We start from the raw sequence: 19,477 nt of genomic DNA, 5'->3' as shown, positions 1-19,477 counted from the left end.
GCGGCGCAGGAGGGGGGGCAGAAAGCGGGGGTCACCCCGCTTCCCCGTTCCTGGGTGCACCACAGACAAGGCCTGAGAGAGGAGAGCGAGGCGGCCCAGAGGGGTGGGGGAGGGGCGGGATGCCCGCGGGTGTCGCGGTGGGTGCGGCCCTGAGGACTCGCTGTGCCGCCCGCCGACCACGTGCAGGGCCGCGGCCTTCACGCCGCCCCGCCTGCCTCCCGCCGGCGCCGCCTGGGCTGTGGGGGCAGCCCGCGGAGTGGGCCGCCGGGACTCGGGGACCGGGGCGGGGGGGGGGCGCCGGCACCGCGCGCCCGCCCCACCCCCACCCCACAGGCCTCCCTTCCCGCGCTTACCGTGTGGAGAGGAGGCGGCGCGTCCTCCGCGAGATGGCGTCGGGCGGCCACCTCCCGAACGCCCGCTGGCGCTGTCTCTCTGAGGAGTTTCCTTGGCTAGTAGCTCCTTCCCGGCCCACGGGTAGGGTGGGGGTGGGCTGGGGGGGGTGTTGGGGCGGTGCGCTCACGCGGGGAACCGGGCGGCGGGCGGGGACTGGAGAGCCTCGGTGGCGGCCCCTCGTGCCTGACCTGGCGCTGAGGGCTCTCTCGTGCGGCGACTACAGGCGGAAAACTCGCCCGACGCCATCATTTCCGCACGAGGTCGGCCCGCCTGTGCTCCTGCGGGACCGCAGACCTGAGCAGTTGACAAGTTTTGTGCTCGAGGGGGACACTTTTTTCCCTCCAGATAAACCAGGAATTTCAACCTAACGTACATACAGTAATACTTGCTCTTTGGGGCATACGTTTATGTGAGTTTGGGTAAATGTAGAGTTGATTTCACCACGAGATGCAACTCTGAACACTTTTGACCAAACTTTACCTCACAGATGTATTATATACTGTGTGGATTTATAGTATGACCATTATTTTCCAATTTTAGAGCTAAAGGGAGGAAATTGATGTAGTTTATATTTCTATATATAAATACTAAAATGAAAATGTATATGTATTATTCTGTAATAATTATTTGTGTTATGTCATTATCCATGTTACTAATTACTTAATAATCACTGAGTTACTATAAAAAATTCTAGTATTTTTTTGCTCTATATTTTTATAGGAAAAGGGGATGCTAATACCCTTTTTTTTTTTTTCTGATTATAACTTACAGCTTATTGACTCATTTGAAAGTAATAACTATAGGAAAACAAGTCCGTCCTAGCACCTCTAACTACTGGTCAAGTTATGCCCTTCCAGATTGTTTTTATGCATGTATTGCATGTAGATAGGTAAATTTATTTGTACCATGCCACATAATAGTATTTTATTTTATATCCTATATTCTTCACCTAATGTATTGGACCTTATTTCAAAGATAAATTTTAAATGATTTCAAATGTGTAATGTTAAGACTATAAGATTATATCATTACTTATTTTTATCAAATTCCCTTTTAATGAATACTTTCTCTGTATGAAACAATACTGTAGTAAGTATATTTGTGCAAATGTTTTGGCATGCTTATTCCATTAGTTCCTTGAAATTAATAGCCAGGAGTGGAAACAACTGGGTGAAAGGATTATGCCCATTTTATAACAATTTTAAAATTTTGTCTTTCCAAGTTACTCTTAATGGAACAGGTACTAGTATGTATTCCCAATATATGTAGAGTGATCTCTTCTCCACACTCTTTCCAGTGAGAGTTGTTATACTTTTTAAAGTTGCCAATCTGATAGCTGGAAAATACGTCTTGATGTGCCTTTTTTTTTTTGACCATTAATGAAGTTCAAGTCATTAGCTTTCAAAATTTCTTTTTATAAATTCTGAATGCACCTTTATATTTGGATGTTTATCTTTCTTTTAAGGATTTATAAGAACTATTAATTCTTTGTCATTTACAGTGGTGATAAAGAGTTGCCTTTATTTCCTGATTTCAGTGGAAATGGCTGTTTCATTTTAAATCCAATGTTAGCTTAAAATTACATCAACAGAGAAGATTCTTCCCTTTTATGTAGGTTTCTAAAAATTAAAAAATGAATGCTATATTTTATAAAATGCTCTTTCATTGGTGAGTTACTGTAATAGATTTCCTAAGAATGACCCATCCTTGAATTTTCAATATAAACTGTTCTTAATTGTATGTTTTTTATATACTGCTGGAATTTTGCATCTCTGTGTTAGGGACAGAGGTGGACCATTTTGATAAGGTTTTGTTATTTAGGTGTTCGTTTTGTAAAATGAATTGAATAATACTCTTCTACCCTCTTTTCTCTGGAATTTTTTTCAATTAAAGTGACTGAATTTTTTTTTAAGTTTTTTGTTTGTTTAAAGTGATCTCTACACCCAACGTGGAGCTCAAACTCACAACCCCACGATCAAGAGTCAGGAACTCCACCGACTAAGTTAGCCAGGCACCCCTGAATTTTCTTTCTCCTACACTCTTTTATCTACCATTGTTTCTGTCTTGGTCCCCATACACACACCTACACATGCACAAATAATCTGTTTACAGTTTGAAAAAACTCCCAGTGAAACTGAGCTAAGAATCAAGTATTCTTTCTTAAGATTGTTTTTTAAAATTGACATTTTTCTAGAAAGTTGGCCATTTCATCAAGATTTCCAAATTTACTTCCAGAGAGTTTTTACATAGCATTCTCTTATAATCTGTGGTTATATCACCTTTTTCAAGACAAATGTATATTTTTGCTTTCTTGCCCTTTTTCTTGCTTAGCTTCATTTATTGTTTGGATTTCCCCCCCTAAGGGTCCACTCTTGGATTTACTTATGAGGTTTTATTCTGATTTTCATTTCCTATTTCCTTTTAGGTTTTCTCTTTATTAGCTACTTCTTCTGTAGTTAGAACTCTGATGACTACAAATTAGACCTTTTTTGTAGTCATTTATAGATAGATCTTAGTTTGCCTTGCATGTAGATATAATAGTTGAATGAAATAATGTTAGCTGACAGCCCAGGAGCTTTAGTAATGATACAGGCTTTTTTCAGCTTTTAGTTATTTTTGTCATTTCGTTATCCAAGCGTAACAGGGAATATATTACTGTAAATAGCAGTGATGAGAATTATGTGTATGATGGCCTCCCCAAGTTCCCCCCCTACTTAATGTCCTAGCATTACTCATCTCAAAACCCACCAATTCACTTGAAGGTATAATTAAGAGAAATAATTACTTATTATGTTAAATTTACCTTAAATTTATTTTCTGTATACTATTGATAGTTAAGATGAATACTTTAACACCAAATTTTCCTTTAACCTAATAAGCATTTATTTGTGGAGTATTTTTGGCAATAGTTTAAAAGTATTAAAGGTTGCTTATTGGTTGTGGATGTTGTATATATAAATAATAATTATATGTAAATATACACATAGTAAAAGCTTAAAAATTCCTGATCAGTCTTGTTAAAATGGAGTACTTTGCTTACTTTGTTAGCTTTGAGTGCCACCTGCTGGCTGAGGACTAAGACAGGATAGGGCCTTAAGATGTTGAGACACGAGTAAAATGATTTGATGAATATTACATTTAATTTCTCAGTTAACCAAACTGAATTTGAATAAAGCAATCCCAAACCAAACGTCCTATAATATGTAATGGCCTTCTCCCCCACCCCCGCAAATTATTGCTTAGTGTCTCAAGTATCCATTTTACTTCTGTAAATCAAATATGAGAATTACAACTTTGCTTTTCAATTCTGGACACACTCTCACAGGGTTTCTCAACCATGACTCTATTCACATTTTGGGACAGGTAATTTGTTGTGGGAAGCTGCTTTTGCAGCTTATAGGATGTTTATAGGATGTTTCCTGTATCCTTGGCCTCTACCACCAGATATAAGGAGTACCCCTTAGTTGTGACAACCAAAAATGTCCTTGGACCACAAAATCCCCCCTGGTTGAGAAATAATACATTATTATAATCCCTTATAATCTGGCACAGTTTTCTGGCCTGATGTTATACACCTCCAAATTAAAATACATTCATCCATTGTCGTTCACGCACAGATAATACTAAATAGTTTGTCAAATAGAAAGCTACCCAAAGTTCATCCACAGATGAAGGGGAAATTGAGAAGGAGAAAAGAAAGTCTTTAAGAATTTCAGAACCACTGTTTTGTTTTATTTGTTTTGTACTTTTGAAAGAGCTAACTGAAAAGGATTGGTAAGTTGTTTATAGTGAAGCGAAATCTAGTCACGTTTCAACAGTTCAAGATATGTGGCTTATGTAATATAGTCCCACGTGGAAAAAACTAAAATTAGAAAACTAAAATCAAAAAATGGAAAAACTTTAGAAAGAGGTTTTCGTACTATTTCATTGTATTGAAATACTACTATACTATAGTTACAGAAAAGAATTAGGAAGTACCCAAATAGAAACACATAAAAGTAAATACAGTTGACTCTTGAACAATGCAGGGATTAGGAACACTGACCCACCCTCCCTCCACACAAACTCAAAAGTCGGCATATAACTTTTGACTCCCCCAAAACTTAAGTACTAGTAGCCTGCTATTGACCGGAAGCCTTACTGATAACATAAACCATTGATAAACACAATTTGCATGTTATATGGATTATATACCATATTTTTACAATAAAATAAGCTAGAGAAAAAAATATCATTAAGAAAATTATAAGGAAGAGAAAAATGCATTTACCGTACTATACTGTATTTTTTAAAAAATATCTGTGAATAAGTGGACCTGTACAATTCAAATCCATGTTTTCAAGGGTCAATTGTATGTGCACAAATTAATAGAGAAAAACCAAAACATTTGGTGATTGGACAGTTTTGATTTCCTCTCTAATTAGCATAACAATTTGTAGAATCATATTTACCAGTAACTTCTAGCATCTAACAAAATAGAAATTCTACCTACTTTAGTATTGTTACTAATTTCTATAAAAATTACTGTGCTTGCCTTTTAAAAAATATGTATCGGTTGGTTTTTTTTGACCTTGTTTTTCTCCATGAGAGGAAGTATAATAGGTTTATCTCTCTTGCAGCCTTTTGTATTTCCCTCTTACAATCAGTAGGCACTTCATAAATGAACTCCAAATAACTTCGTAGTTCCTTGAAGTTCCAGTTGAAATTAGTTGTTAATTAATAAAGCATCTACAAAATAAATAAATAAATAGTAAAACCAGGAAAGAAGCTTTTTAACCTATTGAAAACAAATTCAAGTAACAGGACACTAACTTATTTTGGCATACCACATTATATTTTACAAAATGAATTCGCAGATGTTATCTCACTTCATTCTCAAGGCAATTTTCCCAGATATAAACAGCTGCTAAGTGTGGCTTATAACCTAGTAAGGGACATGAACCTAGATCTCCTGACTAAATCAATTTTTGTTTCACTCTGCTATACTACTTTTCCAACATGTATATTACCAGAAAATTTTGCTTCAGAAAAATATATATTAATATTAGTATGGAAAGACTAAAGTTAGAGTTCTGAATCAGAATCCAGAAAAATAATGAGTTTCATGTGTGGGTCTCTCTATTTGAAAATATAGTATCATTTATTTCTATCAGCCTACTGTGAAAATTAGAATTATCAGTGGGACTGATTTGGTGTTATTGAAGAAGAAAATGTTATTTCAAAAGATGCTTTGAACACCCTAGCACTAGAGGAAAAGATTATAAGCCTTTTTTAGCAGGAGCTATGATACGTGAGCAAATAATGTTTTCATGACCATTTCCAAAGTAAATGCATACTAACACATGGAGTATTTAATTATAAAATCCATGTTAATTTTGGTGAGTAGAAAGAGGAGGGAAAACAAATTGGTTTAAATCTTTGATGTGTGTTTTTGATGCAGATTTTTTAAAAGTTCATTTATATTTTTCAGAGATTTCCCATGCTTTTTAATAAGGTACTCAGTAAGGTGAAAATTTGCTTACTGGCATACAACAGGATGACTTTAATAACTATTTTTACAAATTTGAACTTTCCAGTTCACAAACTCAGTATAAAGTCAGTATTCTACTTTATGTAAGAGATGATGAGCAACACTGGTTTTAAGAAGGTACTATATTCTTTTGTTAAAATCTCATGCTGATCTATTTTTATTTTTATTTTTTAATTTTTATTTATTTTATTTTATTATTTTTGAGAGAGAGAGTGGGGTTAGGAAGGGGGAGAGGGAGAGAGAATCTTAAGCAGGCTCCACACCCAGCAAGGAGCTGACATGGGGTTCGATCTCATGACCCTTGAGATCATGACCTTAACGGATTAGGCAACGCAGGTGCTCCAGTCTGATTATTTTTAATCCTAAGCCTGAACTGAGCTGTATTGTTGGCCAATTTACTATGAAAGTAATTTTTATGAAAAGATTTTGTATTTTAAATACAAAGATTATTTCATATCATGTATGGTTTTTGCCTGAATGTCTAGTGATGATATCTACTTTACAAATTACAGTCTGCTGCAAATCCTGAGACTCCAAACTCAACCATCTCCAGAGAGGCCAGCACTCAGTCCTCCTCAGCTACAACCAGCCAAGGCTATGTTTTACCAGAAGGCAAAATCATGCCAAACACCGTTTTTGTTGGTGGAATTGATGTTAGGGTATTGTATTCCTATTTCATTTATTTAAAAAAAAAATTTAGTGAATAATGGGGTTTGGGCCTTGTTGTAAACATAAGGTTTTTTGGAATTTCGTGCAGGTTTGGAATTGGTTTTATGTTTAACCTATAGAGACTGAAAGTATCTTTGACAAAGTTCTACAGGTGGTTTGGGGATACTTAGGGGAGATATTTCCACATCTTCAAATCTTCTTTATAGTATAATTGAAAATTTTGAATGCTGAATTTTTACTCTTGAAGTCAAATTCTTCTCCATAGATGGATGAAACCGAAATTAGAAGTTTCTTTGCTAGATATGGTTCAGTAAAAGAAGTGAAGATAATCACGGATCGAACTGGTGTGTCCAAAGGGTGAGTAAAACACATTCAGTATGAAGATAAAATAACTGAGCTGTAGTATCTATATAGAGCAACATACAAGAATTCAAAATTTGTGTTCTTACACTTGTATAAAGTTGTTGTTTTGTTCCTTTCTTTCATATAAAGGATAACAGTTTGTTGTCAACTCTTCTATTTAGTCATTTTCACAGTGTATGTAAATATTTCCCATCTTCATTTATTTTACTTAAGTGGATTAGTAAGTTTTATCAAAGAGTTGTTTTCTTCATGTATTATACAGTATCTTAAATTTTAACCATCTCGTGTTAGATAATAAATTCAGGTTCATAGATACGAATTTTCTGTTAACAAATGATGTCCCACACTACGTTAATCTTCACACATTCTGACATCAGGGGAAGAAAATAAAAAGCAGTAATATTTATAGAGGATCGATCATGTACATCTAACAAATATTTATCTCAGTATATTCTTCATTCTTTATCACTTCTGTCAGTTATTTCATGGAATATTAGAAGTTTTGTACTGTTATGCTGGTGATTTTTATACATTATTTATCTGTCTTTCTAGCTATGGATTTGTTTCATTTTATAATGATGTGGATGTGCAGAAGATAGTAGAAGTAAGTAATCTTACGGCAAAATCTCTTAGTTAGCTTAAGGATGCGATGTTTAGTGTTGTCTGAGTCCTGAATATATATAGCCTTGTATGAAATAGAGAAATAAACTTCCTGTTTGAAATCCAAATCTAGAGTAATCTTATGTAACTTGTCAGACCTGTTTATTTGTAATTGGACAGCTGGCTTCATGAACTAGAGACAGGAAAGGTTTCAGGCAGAGTATAAAGGTTTTCGATCAAATTCCAAGACTCTGTTCAACAATTGAGTGGTGAGGTTAAGATAGCTTCATGCTGATAAATTTTGATTGGGTATGTTGTTAACTATTGATCTTCTCTGATGGTAGAAATTTTAGAAGACATGGGGTGTTTACCAAATTCTCGAAAGTAAAGACTTTGAAAGTGATTTTAGTTTTGTTACTGTTTTATTTTCAGTCACAGATAAATTTCCATGGTAAAAAGCTGAAACTGGGACCTGCAATCAGGAAACAAAATTTATGTGAGTAAAGAGAAGAGTTGTTCTTTTTGACATGTATAACTTTTCAGAAAACTAAAAGTGGGCTTTGTTTTCATTTTATTCTTTAAAAAGGTGCTTATCATGTGCAGCCTCGTCCTTTGGTTTTTAATCCTCCTCCTCCACCACAGTTTCAGAGTGTGTGGAGTAATCCAAACACTGAAACTTACATGCAGCCTCCAACCGTGATGAATCCTATAACTCAGTATGTTCAGGTAAGAATTACCTACATTTTTCTTTCTTTTTTCTTTTTTTAAATGGTATTGGAGCTTTTATTGATGGGGGTACCTTGAAAATAAGCCAGTCTCAGTTTTTACTCTCTGTGAAATAAGAAATTGTGGAATTTCCATAATAAGTGATAATACTCTCTGTTTGAATATTTTGAGTGATGGGAAGGAAATCTGTTACTTTTGTTAGAAATTGTTTGTTCTTAGTTTTGTTTCTTATACCAAGATAAAATCTGTTTCTATATGGTTTGTAAACCTTTATCTTAGAATTGACCTCTGTAGCCACATAGAACATATTCATCCATTTTCCCTGCCAAGTGGGAACTCCTAAAATATTTGAAGGCAGCTTTTCTTATGTGTTTGCTTGGTTTATTTTCTAAGTTTGGCAATTCTAGTTATTCTTTATCTGCAGTGATTTTCAGATGCCTTCTCATACAGATTCCTGACTTCTGGGTGTATTCTGGTTCTAGAATGGATAGGTTTCTGAAGACAACTATATTTGTAAATTCTATGAGTTTCTGACATATAATTTATTTGGTCCTGGTTTCTTTAATACTTGAAATGGGATTTGGAATACTTATCTCCTACTGATGCTGAATAACAGTGATTTTTTTCTTTATTTTACTTTTTTCAGTTTAAAAGACATTTTATTTGTAGGAAAAGAGAAATAGTAGTGAAGTAGTTCTGTAGTGTCTCTCATTTGTTTACATTTCTCATTTATCTGAAATGTAAGGTATATTTTCTTTCTTGCTCTAAACATGGTTAGAAAATCCCTACTTGTTCCTAACACTTACTGTGAGGTATTACTTACTTGGGTCTATTCATGTATATATTACATAGAGGATTTCAATCAATAAATATTTATTGAAAGACATAAGGCATTCTATTGGGGTTTTTTTTTTCAGTTTTAGGTTAAATATGGTCTTTAACTTGTAGAAATGAAATACAGAAAGAGCCATAAAGCGTGCAGGAGGACTACACACTGACTACACATTACCCCAAAGGAATACAAAATTGCTTGAAAATGTTTTAACAAAGAAATAACAGATATATTAATATAACTTTAACATGGAAATCTGTTCTAATAGAGCTTTATCACCAGAGTAAGGAAGAAACTTCTTAGTGGGGATAAATATACATGTAAGATAAACATAGATGGACAAAGTCAGTCACTTCCCTCATTTATCTCTTCCTCCTCCCCACCCAAAAGACTAACATTTGACAAAGAATTTTTCTTCATGAAGCCAATCGCTCCAATAGAATTCTGCATTTGTGTATAGAAAAATAAGATTTGTTTTCATATTTTGGTTGTATTGGGAATAATACTTTTTAATTTTCAAGAATTTTTCTTGTTAATGCATTTTTTCTATAAACTTTATTCTCAGGCATATCCTTCTTATCCAAGTTCACCTGTTCAGGTCATCACTGGATATCAACTGCCTGTATATAATTATCAGGTAATTTAAGAGGGAACAACATGATTTACTTTGGAATATTATTGAGGCCTTTATTCATATAACTTTCTTTAATAGTTTGTCATTTAAACTAGTTGAGTGTGCTTAAAACAAGGAAAAAAAGTTAGAATTAGTCTAGAATTAGGACCTTTAATTATTTAGAAAAAAAGGAACAATATTTGGCAGGAATATCCTTAACAAAGTTTTCTCTTGTACTGTCTTACAAGATTTGCTCCTCTTCTGTATTTCAACATATATTCTTCCATCCTTGCTGTCAAATAGCTGAAATGTCCCAACTGACTTTTACGAGTTTTTCTAGTGGGATAGGTCAAAATAAAATGATTACTCAATTCTTAGAGCATTGAATTCCAATTATATTTGGTAGTGTTTATTTTAGCTGACTACTACAAGGTAGTAGTTCTCTGAATTTCTACCATAGATATGACCATATCTGTAACCCATGACCATTATCTATGGTGATAAATTCAAAGAACTATTTTTTTTTTTTTTTGAAAGCCAACACAGAAAATTGAGAAAAAGTTAGGGTTTATATATGAAAGTAACAAACCCTCAGGTATTAGAAACATAAAGTACTTCTTTCTTCCATTATGTTTCTTTTACTACAAGTTCAAGAATCCAGCTTGATAAATACCTCAACATTGTCTGTCTTTCATGTTTGTGAAAATATATAGAAATGGTTAACTGTTACTGCCTCTCTCTCTCTTTTTTAATTTTTTTATTTTTAAGATGCCACCACAGTGGCCTGCTGGAGAACAAAGGAGTTATGTTATACCCCCGGTAAGGTGAATTAGCCAAACATACACTTCCTTTTAGCCAAACATATACTTCCTTTTTTATATATATATACATATATATATATGTGTGTGTATATATATATGTATATGTATTTATTATATTTATGTATTCATTCATTTATTCAGTTATTTCTTCATTTATTTATGGAGAGGGAGAGGGAAAGAGAAACTTAAGCAGGCTCCGTGCCCAGTGCAGAGCCAGATGCTGGCTTCAATCTCACAACCCCGAGATCATGACTTGAGCCAAAATCAAGAGTCGGACACTTAACGGACTGAGACACCCAGGCACTCCTTCCTTTTCCTTATTTTAAAATATTTTCTTATTTTAACTGTTAAATGTTTCTTGGCCTTTTGCTATCTCATGTATGCCTAGACATATTTTTAAATTCCCTTTCACATTATGCGTTATGTTTTATTAATTTCTTGTCAACCCAAGTATATTCTTCCATGTGAGAATCTGTGCTTTTCATTTCTCAGATTGTTCTTACATGCTTAAGCCAGTGGCTGCTCTGCATATAACAGGTGCTAAATTACATATAGTCCAAGAAAGCTAGTATTAATACCTATGCTAATTCTAATTCAATGAATTTGGAATTAGTACTGAAACTGTCTCTAGTTTTCTACCCATAAAAAAATCTGTTGAAGAGAAGCAAATGTTTCGCTGTTAATACTGTTATATAAGAAATAAAACAAAAGAGGCTGTTAGCTCTGAAACTCTTGAGCCTTTACTTTTTATCAGGATTGGACCTTTGAATGATATAACATGAGTTAAAATTCTCAGGCACTGGGAAATTCTCATTCTATTACTACATGTTGGAGTTTCTTTTCTTAGAGCCCTTCTAATCTGATTTTGTTGAAGTTTAGAAGACTTTTCAAATAAAAGACTGCCTTAATGTATTTCAGCTGTTCAGTTGAAAGTTTCTGAAATAATGTAAATTGAACTTCAGCACAATCCACATTTTAAATGCTCAATATAAGCACACCTATTTTGAAGAATAGATTGTTTAGAAATGTATCTCATGTACATCTCTTTAATTATACTTTTTCATAATGTAGGCTTACACTGCTGTTAACTACCACTGTAATGAAGTTGATCCGGGAGCTGAAGTTTTGCAAAGTGAATGTTCAGTTCATGAAGCTACTCCATCCTCAGGAAATGGCCCACAAAAGGCAAACATCTAATTTTGTTCATTGATATTTATATTTTCACAACTTTTTGAAGTTTTAATAATGGCCCTTTGAGATGCAAGCATCTTTTTTCAAATTTAAATATGGAAGCCAAAAATTACAGAGCTTAAGTAACTGACTAATAATTTGGCAGTTTTTATAAAAGTTGATGAAATTTCAGGTATTCCCAAGCTTTCAGTGTTTACATATAGTTTCTGATTCAGTAGTTGTTTTCCCTCTTAATATTTTCATTGTGTTTAAAGCCATACTTTAATTTAACATAATTTGGTGGAATACAGTAGACAGGTAGGTTTTCTTAAGAATCCTCTCTTCAAAAGAGATTAGTATGAATTATACCTACCTTTTTTTTTTTACCCGTTTAAACATTTACTTAGCTAAAGAGTAATAACAGTTATTTATGGTATTCTCTACATAACATTATAGATAGTAGCAGCTCTCAAGAGTGGTGATAGAGTCACTACTGATAACTGAAATACTGAAATAAGTGGAGTTGCTTCTTCTTTTTTAATCATTAGAACAAATTTCTTTACTAACAGTGCTCTCTTCAGTGCTCCTATGTTTTTCTTGAGTGGGTGGGAATGTGGCAGTAGTTGATGTAATGGGAATGTATGTAATAACATTGAAGGTTTCCCATTGGATTGTGTGAACTTTGTCCTTGTGTTTCTCAGTGGAACAAAATGTTGAGAACTACTCAACTTAGAGTAAAAAAAATTCCTTGATTTGAGTGATGATTAGAATAGTTATAATTATCAGGTTTTATCTTGGATAGTTTTTCTTGGAATGTTTAAGTTCACTGTTTCTTATCTAACAGGAAAATTAAAGAGCCTTAAGCAAATACCTGAGGGTTTTACTAACTTGAGCTTTACAACCAGTACTCTATCACTAAGATTCTAAAATATTCTTTAAATTTGACAAAAAGTTACATATTAAGTGACGTGTAATGAATTACATGAAAATGTAATATCTTGTGAATTACATACATGGTATTTTATGGATTACATAAGAATTCTTTAGAAAAAAGTACATGTATTCAACTTTCTTTAAAAAGCTTGTTAAAGTGAGTAAAATACTGAAAATCTTTTATCTTTCAGAAATGTGTGGACAGAAGCATACAGACTGTGGTATCTTGTCTATTTAATCCAGAGAACAGACTGAGAAACTCTCTTGTTACTCAAGATGACTACTTCAAGGTATGAAAGGAATAGTATACAGGATAAAAAGCATATTTGTCAGCTATCTGTGGTATATATGTTTGAGATTACATAGAGCATTTAATTGAACTCTTGGCATTTGTAACTCAGAACCTCTGTGAGTGAGTTTTACCTGGCTATTTTATGCTGCTCAAACCTTGATATAGTGTAGTTTGTCCTTAGGGAAGAAACCTTTAGCAGAAGCTTATAATTGAAAAGGTTGTGAAAGAAGAGAGTTGAAAGAGAATATTGGCTTGACCAAATGGAAAAAGAGGAAATTTTAGGTACACAAAGCAGAACATACCTTGGAGATACCTCAGGTTCAGTTTCATACCACTGCAATAGGGTGAATATGCAATAAAGTAAGTTAAATGAATTTTTTTGTTTCCCAGTACATAGAAAAGTTATGTTTACACTGTACTGTAGTCTGTGAAGTGTGCAATAGCATTATATCTAAAGAAACAGTATACGTACCTTAATTAAAATATACGTTATTGCTAAAAACTGTCATCTGAGCTTTCAGCAAATCAGAATCACTGACCACAGATCACCGTAACAAATAACAATAATAATGATAAAGTGTAAAATATTAAGAGAATTACCAAAATGTAACACAGAGACACAAAGGGAGCAATTGTGTGGGGAAAATGGTGCCAGTAGACTTTTAAGTCACTCTAATGGGGGAGGAATATTGTACAAAGGAAAGTTGTTGTTGTTTTTTTTATAACAGGTTCGTTGAGATGTAATCCACATACCATACAGTAAGCCCATTTAAAACAAAAATTCCATTTTTTAGTGTATTCACAGAATTGTGCAATCATGACCACAATCAATTTTAGAATGTTTTAATCACCCCTTAAGCCATTAACGGTCACTCTTTATTTCTCCCCAATTCCTCTACCCCTAGGGAACTACTAACCTACTTTTTTTTAATAAAGATTTTCCTATTCTGGACACTTCATATAAATAGAATAATATGTGACCTTTTGTGACTGGCTTCTTTCACTTAGCATAATGTTTTTAAGGTTCATCAATGTTACAGTGTGTATCAGTACTTCATTTCTTTTTATTTATGGATATACCACCCTTTGTTTATTGATTACTTGATACACAATTTGGGTTGTTTCCACTTTATAACTCTGATGAGTAATGCTGTGAACATTCATGGACAAGTTATTCTATGGACCTATGCTTTTATTTATATACCTGGGAATGGAATTGCTGAGTAATAGTACTATGTTTAACCCTTTGAGAAATTGCTAGAATTTTTCCAAAATGACTACAGTATTTTATATTCAAAGGGAAGTTTTTAACCATTGTTTTGTGTCTTAAAACAGGGAAAGGAGAATAGCTTTTTTCTATCTATGAACGGACATAGGATGAAACTTACAGCCTGTTTAAAGGGTATACTAAGGACTTCTATTTAATGCAGAAGAGTAGAGCCATAACACCATTTAGTTCTTAACCATCTTCTCAACAGGAAGTAAAACGCATTCATTTAAAGTTTTGACATTTGATCTCTTATTATTTCATTATACATAGTGTAATTTAAAAGGAAAGAACTAGGATTGTATGGCAGCCTACCTTGCCCAAAGTTCTGAAGGTTAAATAGGTAGTACTTAAATGATTTGTTTGCAAAGCATAAAATAATCTCTAAACTTGAGTTTTCACCTGGTATTAGGCAAAAACCTTACTTTGAACCTTCAGTTTTCTGTTCTTCTGGGCTAGGAGTCAAAAGTTGGTAGTCTGAAGTTGTCGGGTATCTAGACCTATTTTGATTAGCCAAATGGTATTGTTGTCGTCCCGTCCTACCTGACTTGAGTTTGTGACCACTTTTCTGGGCTTTAAATAGGATATTATCCTGTTGACAGATTGCAAAATTTCCAGAAGCCACTCTTCTTTATATGACAACTGAATTTAATCTCTAGGAAAAGGGCACGGTTAAGCTCTTAGAGAAAAGAAAATACCATCGTGTTATTACTAGTTCACTCAGCTCCATTCCTTTTTTTGTAAGGCCTTACTTCCTAATTTCTGCACATCTGCAGGCAACATAAAGTGAAAGGAAATTTTACATATATTTTTTATTTATCTCTCCATTTCCTAAAGAATGATATATCTTCATCACAGATTAAGTATGTGTCTTTAAATATGCCAAAATTTTTATTTTTTAACCTAAAAGTGTAGCATTTCAGTTTGAAGTGGAATGCTGTACTCAAGCTGTGATTTCTACCAGATGCACTCTGTTAGTAAAAACCGTACTTTTAAATATTACATATGTTTTCCACCAGCTGTCTTTGGGGGCATCACTGCCAAATCATTAATTAAGAATCTTCATGAAATGACACTGACTCCAAGTCCTCTGTTTCTGGGTTTACTGAGATTTTTTTTTAAATTGTCGAATAAAACTTGTCATTGGTACATTTGTTATCTTAAATCAGGAATGTTTCCCAGAAAGGATCACTTTTCTCTTGTTATTTATAGTTTTTTTAAACCCAGAATTAAATGCTTTAAGTATTTTGCAACTATCTTAGGTCATAGTGACAATACAAAATTTTCAGTGAAGTAAAAAAGAACTGTTTCTGTCTTTTCTAGGATAAAAGAGTACATCACTTTAGAAGAAGTCGAGCAGTGCTTAAATCTGTTTGATCCTTTCTGTTAACTTTCTAGTCTCATGGGAAGTTGCTGGTTTTGAATATTAAGAAGAGACTGAAAGTTTTCACTATTATAGAAATTTAATTCTGAATTTTGATAACTCACACTCAGACTTTCTTACATAAGTTGTATTAGATTGCCTAGTTTTATTTTACATTGAAACTGTTTTTCATTAGGTGTTTATTTAGAAACTAGTTCTGTGTTCAATATATAGTTGAAAGTAAAAAAGAATTGAGACTGAAAGGAATAACTTTAAGATTTATCTGTAAGGATTTTTTTTTTTAATTGAAATTGACATTTTAAGAGTTTAAAAGCAATTGCTGATTTTCAGGAAATTAGAAAACCTATTTTGAAAGGTCAGAATTTTGATAGTTTGAATTCAAGCATTTCACTTCTCCAACAAGTATCTGTGAACAGTACAATATTTACAGTATTGTTCTTTACATTTATGATTTGTCTCGAAATTTACCACAAAAGCAGAGTTTTTAAAACTGTATTTTTAATCAGTGGAACTCAATATTTGGTTAGCTTTATTGAAGTCTTCCTTGTCTAAACCCAGTAAGAGATTCTAAACAAACAGTCCAATCAGTGGGTCTTACGTTTATTAGTTCAAAGTACTTGTCTTTTATCTAGAATCCACACATAGATATCCTATTTGATTGGGATGGTAATTAGGATAACTAAAATTCTGGGCCTAATTTTTTTTAAAAATTCAAAACAAACTACATAAGCTTTTCAGTGAGTTACCATTCTCCTTTTTTCTTTTAATTTTTTTTCCTTGAAATGCTAAACTCAATGGCTGTATCTTAAATTGTGCAAAATACTGGTATTAAAGAATCCTGAAACTTTTTTTATGTCACTTAAAGGTTAATCAGAGTATCTGAAAGGAATTGTTTTTATAAAACCATTAAAATGTTAGTTATTTGTTAAAGAGCAAATAGATTTTATTTTTGCTTGTTAGCCTATTATATTTCCTTTTTTTAAAGTAAAATATGTTTATAAGAGTCAAAGTAGTTGTGGTGTTTTAAAACCACTAATGTTGCAAGTATCTCTCTAGAATATACCAGGACAGAGTTAACAATCATTTCTAGATTAGCTAGTCTCCTTGTTAGATGTTGTAAATTGTGACAGACAGCTAGAGCGCTAGAGCCCCTTTGCTGTCCCTACAGTCTTGATTTTCCAGTCCTGTAGCACCATTCTTCCAGGAGGTTTGCTCCTCGAACAGGTGATGTAAAGAAGATTAATAGCAACATGAACAGTTTGAGGGTTAAGCCTTGAAAAGGTGGCAATAGGATAAAACCTTTCTAAGGGGAACACTATAACAGCATCATTTGACCTGCCATGAAAATGAGTTTAAAGTGGCTTCCTGGCCTTTCTTTCATTGGTCCCTTCACTAAAAACATGGAGACTCCATTTAGCCCTAATGAAAGGTAGCTACCATGGGTCATATCATCAGTCCCCACTGTTGTCTTATAATCCCTAATAATTTTTAATCTGAATCTGAAGGGCAGAGTCTTTTAACTTAAAGATCCCCGAGAGGGCTTTCTTATGCCTCAGAATTTGAAAGTGCCCTGAAATTTGTCCTTTAAAAAATTCTCTGTACTTTTTTTGCGGGTGTGCTATAACATTCTTACATGTATCATTCTGTGATTAAATTTCCAGGTTACTCTAAATGATACCTAAATTTGAAAGAGCCAATTCTAATTATCCCAATGTGACCTTAAGAAAAGTAAGAGAATAAACTTCGTTTTTCTGCTTTTTTGTTGGACTGAAGTATTTAAAAGAGTAAGGTAGAAATAAGAGACAAAGTCCTGAACCTTTCAAAATGGAAAATTAATTTTAAACTTAAAAGTATGTTCCTATTACCTATTGTTGAAACTGTCTTTGTATAAATGAATAAACAGAAATAAAGGAACTTTTTTTTCCCAAAAGCATTTTCAACCTGCTTATTCATGTCATATATTATCTAAAGAGATGGTGGGGAGTTGGGTGGGTAGTGATGTGACAAGGTTTAGATCTTTAAAATTCAAAAGTGTAAATATTCAGTTTATTAATCTGATGGAATTAGTTTATGAAATCAAATCTTGGTACATTGCATTTTATTGCTTTCTCTTACGAAATTAAAGAGATAGGTTTTCATCAGAAAATAATCCCTCTTAGTTTGAGTTGGAAATGGTTAATGGGTTCCAGTGCCATGCATTAACAGAGCAGTGCCTAGTAGGAATGCTGGTGAGTCATATGTAACTGTAGTTTCATGGCCAAGGTCCCACTGATTTTGGACTCTCTATATAAATACTTTGTCTACTTCATATTTTGGACCTCACCTCTGTGACCCTTATTTGGGAGTATTGCAGTTGTCAGTGATAGAGCTTAAATTTTTCATATTGTATGTACCTCATATGAGGATATATCCAAAAGATCGTTATTCACCACCTCTTCCAGTTCAAGCTCCAGTACTCCCAATTCTATAAACTGAGGGCAAAGGAGAGGAAATTCTCCCCTTTGGACAATCCTATGCTATCTTTCATGACTGACTCATTAGAAAAATGGATATTAAGTTTTTCTAAGAAAAAACAGAATGCCTTCTGAATCACCAAGATTAAGTTTTGATATTTAAAGTATAATAAATTGCTGAAGATTAGTAATCTTGAAATGTATGTATGTATGTGTACACACAAAAATATATACTGACCATTTATTATCCAGAATATTTGATTAGCCCTGACCAAGCTAAATAACAGTGTATAATATTTTGAGACCCTAAAATTAGACTATATCTTAAACAGTTGTTTTAAACCTGCTTGATATTTTAAGCATATTTGCAAGTTGAGGATTACCTCAAAATTGTCAACACAAAACCAAGTCTTTGGGATTGAAAAAGAGATTTCATACAGTACTTTTTTTTTTTTTGTAAAATGTTGCAAGTTATGATAAAATCAAGTGATGCCAAAAAGGTTGGTCAGCCCTGTAAGAAGTATATTCTGTGTGCTTTTTCCCTCCTAAGAACATATAACCTTTGTATTGTTTAAAATAACTATTTAATATTGATTAGCATACTTAAACTACAAGGAATTTGTTGCCTTTCAAAAATAAATACTCCACAGCAGTTCCTTGTAGTTGTAAAGCCCTCTATATCCACTTTCCTGAAATTCTCTTGGTTGTCTTTAAAGGTAAACTCATAAAAATGGGCTGCCACATTGCTTAATCGTCTTGCCTGCTTTCATTACTGTCGTTTGAGGGTAATAAGGAGCAGCAGCGATAAGGCAGTGTGCCACTCTGCTTTTGAAAAGATGGCAATAGAGAGGTGGGGGACCATAAGGGGGAGAAAAGCGGCAGTGTTTTCCATTGACCAAGTCTTGCAAATAGGCCCAGCTGTTGAGTATGATCATTTGGAATCCCTGAAACACTTCTTCTAGATGAGCATTGCTCCTGTACATATTTTGATAACTGTATAATCTAGCTCTTCCCGACATTATGTGTAATACGTCTCTCTGTGTGTAACTGAATCTTTTTGAGCAATTCCTCACCACCCATCATCAAAGACTCTGAGTTTTCCATCTGTAGACTGTACGTTTGGTAGTAGAAAACAATAAACATAAGTTCAAACTATAAACATGCATTTTTGAATGCTCGCAAAATATTCAATCTGCGTAGCAAAGAAATGATAGGTAATTCTGCATTGCATTTAGAGTTAAAAACATCTGTCCAAGCCAATCCCACGGAAATGCAAAAAATTGTCTCTTGATGCAGAAGTTGAAACTAGCACTGTACAATTAAGCTCTACGGTAGCTATATTTTATGTTTTTAACTGGTGTGAAACAGAAACTTTTCCACTTAGTCTCTAGTTCATTTTCCCAAGGCACATGGAGGCTTTGTATCTTATGT

General features: G+C 33.9%; 1 protein-coding gene across 1 annotated transcript; it reads left to right on the top strand.

Moving 5' to 3' along the window:
- Positions 1–386: 386 nt before the first annotated feature.
- On the top strand, positions 387–15,586 carry DAZL (deleted in azoospermia like). The gene is made up of 11 exons (XM_032409171.1): positions 387–653; positions 6,436–6,582; positions 6,858–6,949; positions 7,508–7,559; positions 7,988–8,051; positions 8,142–8,281; positions 9,679–9,750; positions 10,495–10,545; positions 11,619–11,732; positions 12,842–12,940; positions 15,533–15,586. The coding sequence occupies exons 1-11, from the start codon at positions 387–389 to the stop codon at positions 15,584–15,586; spliced, it is 1,152 nt and encodes a 383-aa protein (XP_032265062.1).
- Positions 15,587–19,477: the final 3,891 nt, after the last annotated feature.

The sequence above is a fragment of the Phoca vitulina genome, unplaced genomic scaffold (genome assembly GCF_004348235.1).
Source record: "Phoca vitulina isolate PV1807 unplaced genomic scaffold, GSC_HSeal_1.0 scaffold10, whole genome shotgun sequence".
NCBI lineage: Eukaryota > Metazoa > Chordata > Mammalia > Carnivora > Phocidae > Phoca > Phoca vitulina.
Note: the sequence above shows the minus strand (reverse complement) of the source record. Positions and strands in the feature narration are given on the sequence as shown.